Below are 10,417 nucleotides of genomic sequence, written 5' to 3'. Positions count from 1 at the left end.
TCTCTCTTTCTCTTTCTCTCTTTCTCTTTCTCTCTTTCTCTCTCTCTCTCTCTCTCTCTCTTTCTCTCTTTCTCTCTTTCTTTCTTTCTTTCTTTCTTTCCCCCTTTTTCTTTTTTCTTTTTTGAGATGGAGTTTCGCTCTTGTTGCCCAGACTGGCAATAGCGCGATCTCTGCTCACCACAACCTCTGCTTCCCCAGTTCAAGCAATTCTCCTGCCTCAGCCTCCCGAGTAGCTGGGATTATAGGCATGCGCCACCATGCCCGGCTAATTTTGTATTTTTAGTAGAGACCGGGTTTCTCCATGTTGGTCAGGCTGGTCTCAAACTCTCAACCTCAGGTGATCCGCCTGCCTCAGCCTCCCGAGTAGCTGGGATTATAGGCATGCGCCACCATGCCCGGCTAATTTTGTATTTTTAGTGGAGACCGGGTTTCTCCATGTTGGTCAGGCTGGTCTCAAACTCTCAACCTCAGGTGATCCGCCCACCTCAGCCACCCAAAGTGCTGGGATTACAGGCAGGAGCCACCGTGCCGGGCCCAGGATGCACATTTTTGTATAACTATGTTCCTGTCTTCAACCTTATGCTTTATTCAGGTCACTCTTCATAGTCAGAATCTATTCACCTTCACGTGGGGCACATTTCAAAGCCTTTGATGAACAAAAAGAATCTGTTAGCGTATGCATAGCCGACTCTGGTGGATTTGGAAGGTCCATTTTGGGATTGATTTCTCAGGCTTATTGCTGCATTAATCCTCATGTTTACAAACATTAGAATCCCTTAATGAATTCTTAGACCATAATGTGTTAGTCTATGAAGTAAGAAAAATGACTCAGATGAAGAATATGACAACTCATGTTACCCCATCCTCCAATCAAGTGTGTTTTTCTGTATTTCATTGCACAATGTCCCCAAGAAGTATACATACATAGACAGACCCTCCTCTTCCATTTTTCTCTCTTTGGTTTCCAAAAAGATAACAGGCAGATTGGAAGGGATGCCACTACTTGTTAACAAAGCCCTCCATATAATCTCAGGTAAATACATGTGTTGTCAACGATTGACTTTTTGAAGGAGAAGCCTGTATTTTTTTCGCCTAAACTATACTAGTATTAGGAGAATGAGACTAGTTAGAAAAGTGAATTGGATTCAGGCTGGGTCTCATGGAGCTCTCAGATCATATCACATGAGCACCCAGTTTCTCCACCTGTTTCCAAAGAGGACATACAACCATGTCCACTATCACCCAAATTAATGTATCACTTCTGGCAGCAATCATATCTAACGTTTGCCCTTTTCTCATAAATGTGATGCCAGCTATGAGTCCTGACCTTATGAGGGCCAGGCCATGGCTTTTTCCCCATTAGTTTTTAATACTATAAATATAAAAGTTGTATTTCAAACAATTGAGTGATATTCAATCTCTACTTAAAAGAAGACATGACTCCAAACATGGAAGTCATCATCATTAGATTGCTAGCCATTAGAATGTGAAGATAAGTGAAACCAAATTTACACACACAAAAACACGCAGAGTATAAGAGTGTGTGTGTACATATATATACACACACACACATATATTTATAATTATATATATGTGTGTGTATATGTTTGTTGGTTTTTTTAACTAAGTTAGTTTTAACATACATACAGAGAGTTGGAAATAAAAGGTCCAGATCAGCCATTGCTGCTATTGTTTCTAATGATATTTTTTTCATAAAGGTTGTAGGTTGACATTATGAAAATGTAAGTGGCAACTTTTACAGAATTGCTTCTTATAATTATCTCATTAATATTGGGACACATTAGACATCCAGAGAGGTGTGGGAGGTAGAGGCAAAGAAGAAAAGGAGAAAGGAAAAAAGGGAGGGAGAAAATCTAGAATAATTATGTTTTGTGCATGTCAAAAGCTGCATTTAGGCCCTGACCTCAATGTTTATCCTGCCTTGCAAAAGCTTCCATGTCTTTTCGTCAGTTTGTTTTGACCTGAAACTTTGTTTTCTCATACCAGATGACACCAGTAAGTTGCACATTGATGTGAAGCCTTACATCCCATCATTTGTTGCTGCAAAGCTGGGTTTTTGGATGTGGTACTTGTCTTGGACCTAGTGGGTAGTGAGTGATGGTGTGGGGTGCCAGTAGCATTACTGAAGTGAAGTGTGGATGCCTGTTGACCTTAGTGTGTAGGACCACCAAGGCACAAGTCTTTTTTCAAGTCAGCATGATCCTCTGGGAATGCTACCATCATTCTCATGTCTGGTAGCTTTAACACCAAACACTTTCATGCTAGCAATGCAATGGGAACCATTATATTGTAATCTCATTTTTAAATGTTTTCTAAGAAGTAGAAAACCAATCTGTATGCAAACCAGTGACATCTAAGTAATAAGTCCTTTATTCAGGAATGTTATCTTCACATTTTTAGCTGAATTGTGATCTATATCTCAAACTAAATAATGGATTTTTTAATGGTATCTTCAAAAGGATACCCAAATAATCCATCACTCAGATATATCTCTGAGTAGAGAAAATGCCTTTCTTTCTTTCTCACCTCTCAGTGATATTATTGCATTATGAAGCACTCAGTAGGCTTTAAGTTTATGGCTGGTTGGCTCAGGACACTCATACCGTGGTCTTAATGAGGCTGGGGTCATGGAGGCCCGTTAGCTTTCCTCTGCCTGCTGACCACAGACTATCGGGAAATCAGTCAAGAGATGGTAGCACAGACAAGAAAGGCACCATGGCAAAACCTCAGCAGTTCTGAGTTTTTCCTAGCCATATAACAGGCAGGATGTGTTAGTTGGGTGTCATCATCTCAAGGAGGAAATGAGTAGCAGCTTGGGAGGCCCCAACCTTCACCTCTGAACAAAGCAGGTCTGACATTTAGGCATTAACTTTGCATTATAATCCCCCATCATACCATTGATTTGCTGTGTAACCTTCATCACTGAAGCACAGATAACAGGATAGAATGAAATGGGCTTACCTCCCAGGGATGTTGTGTGAATTAGCAAATTAACGAGTGTAAAGTGTTAGCATTTATGTAAGTGCTGGTGGTTGTCATTATTTCTAGGGACCTAGTCTCATTCTAAATAGAGAATCTAAGTATATTATGCTTTTGTCAGAAAGGGATTTTCACCCACATCAATTGCATTTAAGTGGAGCATAAAACAGAGGTGATAATAACATAGTAGTGATCATTGCAATGCAGAGCTGTAAACCTTTTCCCTATTAAAGCTAGAACTATTTTCAGCAACTTTCAGTGCTTTTAAACTTTGTTTTCCAAGTTTTGTTATCTCTATAATAATTATTCTTCCTGTGACGGGAGGTGGGAATGGGACCTAGAATAGGTCCTATTCATTATTAATTCCCATAATGACTATATATTGAATTTTTTTACATCATACAATCAAGCAAATTTGGTAGCTAGTGTGATTGACACATACTGCAATCATTGTAAAAAATAAAAACTCTCTTCTACTCTGCCCATGCTGGTGTCCTCTAGAGGTAGCCAACATACAGATTGAAAACTCATGGGGAATTGAAGTGCTTTCCAACTAAAGGTGCTGTATATAGATCTTTTCAATTTAACATCTTTACGAAAGAATTTTGTTGTTGCCTGCTATTTCCAAGGGGACTGTGCTTGAGAGAATGCTTCCATTTCTTTTATCACTCTGACTTCGCTTACCAAGAAAAAGTCATTTATTGCTGATTGCAGAACTCTTGAACTCAGCCGAGCAGCTGCCGCATGAACTCCTTAGATCTGAGTTCCTTGTTACTTATTTACATATTCATTTGAAGTGATTTTTCAGGACTATTTGAAAACCTTTCTCAACCTAACATCATGTAATAGCAAAGATCTAAAGCTTACCATGCTTTTGGTTCTTTTTCACTTTGTCTTACAGATAACAGACGAGTACCTTTGGAAAGGTCACGCTCTCGCCACAATGGAGCTATCTCATCTAAGTGATTCCTGATGCCAAAGAATATGAAAATATTTAAGTAAACAAAATGATGCATTTTGAGAAGAACAAAGTGTGCACTCAGCGACTGGAAAGGGAATAAGTGCATTTCTGCAAAGATCAAGATAAGCTGGATGAAGTAGTGTGCATTTGTAATACTATTGCAAGACTCCTCCCACAATTATTCTAATCTGAATACAGTTATCAGGATTGCAAAATGTGTTCCATTTTAGTGTAAAGATGTGTATCATTTGTAATTGTGTGTGACCTGACTGTGATGATGAAAGTGTAAGAAATTGAAGAGTTCTAAGGCTTTCAAAAACATTCAGTCTGTCAAAAATTTAAAATCTTAAATGTGTAAGTCACCCCCACCAAAAACAAAAGAGAAGAAAAAGAATAGAAAGTATTATCCAGTGTCAGCTTCCAATTCCTGTTACATATATAATAGAAAAGGGCCAAGAAAAATATACATCTTGATTTGGAGAGGGGCTAATATTATGCACACTGTAAGAGAAGCCATTTTGGAAATTCATGAAAGTACTGCTCCACCCCAGTTGAGTTATTTAGAATCTTATCTCAAGTGAAAGCTGATGGATTCATCTGCTTTGGCTGAAATTAAACTTATCATTAGTCTAGCTAGCATTTCAGCATGATATTGCAAGCACTTCTCATTGCTAAAAATAAACCAAAGTTTAACCGAATCAGTTAGGGAAAGTGATTTAAACTTTATTTAAAGAGGTATTTTCTAATTATGCACAGATATCTACTTTATACAAATACTTTATATGGCTATTTTTGAGAAAACCCTCACATTTTAATGTTTATGCTAGGGATGAACCTGAAAATTCTATTACCTTTATTTAGATTTCAAAGACAAATATTGATTCCTATGCTCTGTGGTTTATTTCTTTTTTCTATTGCTTCTTTCTCCCTTGAGTCCCTTGAAGGCAGGGAATAGAATTCTAGAAAACCTGAGAGGAAAAAGAATTCTTTTTGCAGGAGGCAGCAGAAAACTGTCTAAAAGGTCAATTGTTTTATCTCCCTTTCTACTCTCTTTCCAATTTCACTTTGGTGGTCTGAAGAAGAAAAAGAAATTTTATGTATGTATGTGTAAATATGTGTATATATTTATATCTCTTGCTACAATAATTCCAACTAAGTGAACTTCTCAATTATCATCATACTTACTTACCTTATATTAACAAATTAAAATGATGCTGCCAAAACAAGTCTAGCAGGGAAAACAGGTTCTACATTTTTCTTAAATAGATTAGGGAGTAAAAGTTATACTTAACTTGTCTATTATTTTAAAATATACATTGAAATAATGTGGTATAACTTCTCTGGAGTGCAATTTTAAGTCTAATTCACGCAGATGATTGTGATTATTGTAAGAAATTTCTTACATGTATATTTCTTATAGAAAATACTGTTTCTACTCATTCAAAGCACATTGTAGATATTCAGAGAGAAGAACAAATGGCTGGCTTGGCAAATCCCCATCTGAGATAAAGTAAACAAGTGACCAGCAGCTTACAGATTCCTTTATATAGATGTATAATGATTCAAACTGCTGCCTTTGCCTCCAGTGCATCCTTACTTAGGTATTATACTTTAAAAAGCTCTGAAGCTGCTACAATAGAGAAAGCAAAAAGGGTGACAGTATCTGAGATTTTACAGTTCTATCCCATCTGAAAACACACATACACAAACGCACACGTGCGCACACACACATTTAAGGGACATATCAGTTACACTGTTTTTTAACAACAACAAAAGTTTAGGTTCTAATTTATGTAAATACGTAATATGTGTATTTTTGACTTTACAATGTCTTTTCTGAAATCTTCGTGGTATGGCTTTTTTAATTCTTTTGACAGCTTATCAGTCTGTAGGAGAGTGATTTTGAAAATGTTAACCCTGACTAAAATTTGGGAGCATATGCCTAGCTATATTATCAAGCTGGTCAAGGTAGAAATACTGATATGTATCACCTTTTCCAGACGCAAACTTGCCTTATTTTCTAGTTTCTGAACAAGAACGAATGAAGTACTATTATTGATAACTTATATATTTTTATTTAGAGCAAATCCCACTTGCTTTTCACAAACATTAAAAAACTTTTCAGGGTCTTTCATGAAGTTCCAATAATTGAGTTAAAAGGTTTGTTTCCCACATTTATAATGGTCCTGCTCTAGCCATTTGCAGTTTTGTTTTAGATTGAAAAGTATCACTAAAATAACTATATAGTGACATTTTTAGTATGAAACCAAATTACACTAAGGTCTTTTGTTGGCCATATTACTGCCACATGTGAGAAGCACCATTTATGCAGATTTTCTTCAGAATATTTTTTTAAAGGTACAGAATTCTTAAAATAGTAACTAATTGCATCCATCTCCTTTGGCTGCTGTAACCAATTACCAATATGATGGCTTAACACAACAGAAACTTATTTGCTTACATTTCTTGAGGGCAGCAAAGCCATGCTCCCTCCAGAGGCCCTAGAGGAGAATCTTTCCTTGCCACATCCACCTTCTGGTGGCTCTTGGCATTTTTTGGCTTATGGCCACATTTCTCTTTCTGCTGTGTCTTCACATCACCTTCCTCTGTGTACCTAATCTCCCTCTGCCTCTGTTTTATAAGGATCCTTATTATGACTTATAGAGACTACCCAGATGACTCCAGGATAATCTCCTCACCTCATGATTCTTAACTTAATTACATCTGCAAGGCCCCCTTTTCCAAATAAGATAACATTCATGGGTTTTGGGGATTAGGATGTGGCTATATCTTTTAGGAAGCCACTCTTAGCCCACCCAAGTCTGCCCTCTGGCCCAAAATTTATGTCTGTCTCATGTGTAAAGGACATTCATCCCATCCTAACATTCCCAAAAGTCTCAACCCATTTTGGACTCAATCCTAAGTCCAAAATCTCATTCAAATATCATCGGTTCAAAGGTTCCAAAGCTTATTATTTAGATAATCTAAATCAGGTATGAGTGAAACTCTGGTATGGTCTTTCCTGAGGCAAAATTCCTCTTCCTCTGAGAACCAGTGAAACAGAAAAGTTATCTGCTTTCAAATTACAAGGGTGGGAACAGGCATAGGATAACGGTTACAGACATTTCTGTTTCAAAAAGGAGAGAATGGAAAGTGGAATGGAGTCTCCTGTCCCAATCATTTTCAAAATCTAGCCAGACAAATTTCTCTTCTTATATTTCAAGACCTGGCAGTAATCCTCTTTCTCAGGGCTCCACCCTTTGGGCCTGTAGCTCTTCTTTCTTGGACTATGGATTGGGCCTCTGCCTCTGTGCCTGTGGCTTGCATTTCTTCCTCTGTTCCCACACTTGGGCCTCTGCCTCTGTACCTGCAGTTCTGCTCTCAGGATGGTGCTTCCTTTATCTTGAAGGGTAGCACGTGTTTGCAGCTGAGTAGTTTTATCAATGGGTTTCCTACCTGTAGACTTTTGGCAGTCTCACAATCTTCTTTCATTTTATTCTGTCCCTGTCCCTTTTAGGCCCAGTTGGAAGTGTTTCTGCTGGTATAGCATTCTCAAAAACCTTGTGGGTCTTCCATGTATGTCACATTGATTCACACATTCAGAAAAGAGGGTCCTCACAGATTTTTCCTGAATAACCCCATCTCTATTCTTGGCTTCTGTTGAAACAGTCAAATAAATCCACAAGTTAATGCCTAACCTCTTCAGCACTAGCCAAAGGTTGTCAAGACACACCCTTGGGCTTATCTCCAGAGCACACTTTTCTAACAGTGAATCTCCTAATTTTAGCATCCTTTTTTTTACAATCTGAATAGGCTCCGAATTTACCCAGTTATCAGGTACTGATTCCTTGTCCACTTATATGGTTCTTTTCTCTTAAAAAAATGTTTTTTAAATTTATTAGAGATGACGTCTCACTCTGTCACCCAGGCTGCAGTGTAGTGGTGCAAACATAGCTCACTGTAACCTCAAACTCCCAGGCTCAAGCGATCCTCCTGCATCAGCCTTCCAAGTAGCTGGGTCTACAGGTGCATGCCACCATGCCTGGCTAATTTTTTGCATTTTTTGTAGAGGCTTGATCTTGCTATGTTGCTCAGGCTGCTCTCGAACTCCTAGCCTCACTAGCCTCAAGCAATCCACCCATCTTGGCCTCCTAAAGTGCCAGATTACAGGTGTGAGCCCCCATGCCCAGCCTCTTTTGTCAATGTATCTCTTTTCTGTCTTATTTTACTATAAGCACTAAGAAGAAACTAAGCTATACCTCTAACACTAGACTTGAAAATTTCCTCAGCTAAACATCCAAGTTCATCATTTATTCTACTTTTCACACTACTGTACTAGACGATTTAGATAAACTTTTTGCCACTATGTGACCAGGATTCCCTTTCTTCCATTTTCCAATAAAATCTTCATTTCTTTCTAAACCATCACTATAAATGCCTTTAACATTCACACTTCTACCAACTGTCTGGTTAAGGCAATCTAGCTTTTTCTATCACACCCACCACAATTCTTCTAGTCTCTACCCATTATCCAGTTACAAAGACATTTTCACATTTTAAGACATTTGTTACAGAAGTACCCGATTTCCCAGTTCCACAATCTGTATTAGATTCCTGTGGCCGCTGTAACAAATTACCCTCAAGCCCAGTGGCTTAAAACAATAGAAATTTATTATCTTGTTGTTTTGGAGGCCAAAAGTCCAAAATTGAGGGGTTGGCAGGGCTGAACTTCTTCTGGAGACTCTAGGGGAAGCACTCTTCCCATGTCTTCCAGTTTCTTGTGGCTGCCATCATTCCTTGGTTTGTGACTGCATCTCCCTCTGCTCTGTCTTCACATCACTTCCCCTCTGTATATATAATCTACCTCTGCCTCTCTCTTAAAAAGACACTTATGATGGGATTTAGGGCCCATCCAGATAGATTACCCATGTTAATTCCCTTATTCCAAGATTCTTAATTACATCTGAAAGGACCTTTTTTCCAAATAAGGTACTATCACAGGTTCCAGGGATTAGGATATTGAATATATTTTTGGGGGGGGGGCACCGTGCAGCTCACTACAGTACTCATTGCACATAAATGAATTTTTCACTTTTTAAGATGCATTCATGGTGCTCAAACCAAATCGAAGTTTGTCTCTAAAAGCTACTGTCTGCACAGGCTACTGCATGCTTTGTCGTTAAATGGATGGATAGGCTATTCTAAATTTTGGTTGATACTTTTGCCCCCATGGCCAATTAACTTGAAAAAAATAATCAATCCCAACTCTGTGCTCTGATGTACCTCTTCTGCCCCTTTTTTGACGCCTTTGACCAGATGCCTTCTATGGTTCACAATACAGGCACAAAACTACCTCTGATACAGAAGGGTTCTTTACAAGCTTATTTTAAATACCGTGAATCCCTTACCTGAAGGGAGAGGTGAAAGCAAAGACTGCTTTGAGTGGGTATTGAGGGAGATTGTGTCCATACCAAGCCACCCTGAAGAAGTATTTCACTTGCAGTAGAACTGTGGATTTGTGCTCTCGTTTCACCTTGGAATAAACACCTATCTCTAAGCAGGACCAAGAATGACTTGCAATCTATATGTAATGGCTACTTACTTATTCAATAAAGTTAAGATATACATTAAATGTTGTACTGCCTATGATAATTAAGGTTAAACACAAATGAAAAGGCATGAACTCTGAGGAGTCAAGACAGGATATGAGAACATTCTAGGAGGAGAGGCCTCAACCAAAGAGAAGTGCAGGAGTGTTTTTGTATGGGTCTGGTCAGGTAGAGATCATGGGATCATATTAAAAACATACTTGTAGGAATCATAAGGTTTTCTTTAGCACTGCTTGCTAGAGTAGTGGAGATACTGTGCAACTGAAAAGTTTAGAAACATCAGAAGGGTGATTTACATGCTCCAGAGAAACTATTTCAACAGAAAAGGTTTTTGTTTTGTTTTGTTTTGTTTTGTTTTGGTATTGAGTATAGAATTAAGCAAGTGGGCTTCAAATGCTCAGAAGGGTAAAAATCTGGAATGAGTAATAAAAGGACTGTAGATTATTATTTTCTGGAGAGCCTTCAATAGAATATCTCATCATGGGTGGGGTGACTTGAAGATGAAGATCTGGACAATGTAATAACCAGGTCTATAAATAATATGATCTGAAACATTTGTTTCCAAGGCAAACCAAACACCATTGTTTCCCTTGGAATGGTTTACATCAGGAATCAAATACATTGGCGTTTTCTCCCCGCTCAGACCCAAATAGGCAAATTCCTTAATAGGAAGTCTGCAAACGTTAGTATCCACAACTAGGAGAATTTGAGCTTAAGGCCAGAGCTCAAAGGAAAAATGGAAATCCAGAAATTAATATATATGCAATACATGTAACATGCTATATAGTTTTGATTTACAATAAAAATAAAGCCGTAGCCAAATATCTCATTTACAGACTGAATTTAT

General features: G+C 38.1%; 1 protein-coding gene across 2 annotated transcripts in view; it reads left to right on the top strand.

The window, feature by feature from the left end:
* Window positions 1-9,593, top strand: part of DIAPH2 (diaphanous-related formin 2) — a 964,164-nt gene extending 954,571 nt beyond the window's left edge. The window contains exon 27 of one of the 2 annotated variants that reach the window (XM_011987565.1): window positions 3,902-9,593. In XM_011987565.1, the coding sequence (XP_011842955.1) occupies window positions 3,902-3,966 (65 nt within the window). In that variant the 3' untranslated portion in view covers window positions 3,967-9,593. The remainder of the gene's footprint in view (window positions 1-3,901) is intronic. The other variant, XM_011987563.1, reaches the window with a different exon arrangement.
* Window positions 9,594-10,417: the final 824 nt, after the last annotated feature.

The sequence above is a fragment of the Mandrillus leucophaeus genome, unplaced genomic scaffold, assembly GCF_000951045.1.
Source record: "Mandrillus leucophaeus isolate KB7577 unplaced genomic scaffold, Mleu.le_1.0 Scaffold311, whole genome shotgun sequence".
NCBI lineage: Eukaryota > Metazoa > Chordata > Mammalia > Primates > Cercopithecidae > Mandrillus > Mandrillus leucophaeus.
This window is presented reverse-complemented; position numbering and strand designations above follow the sequence as displayed.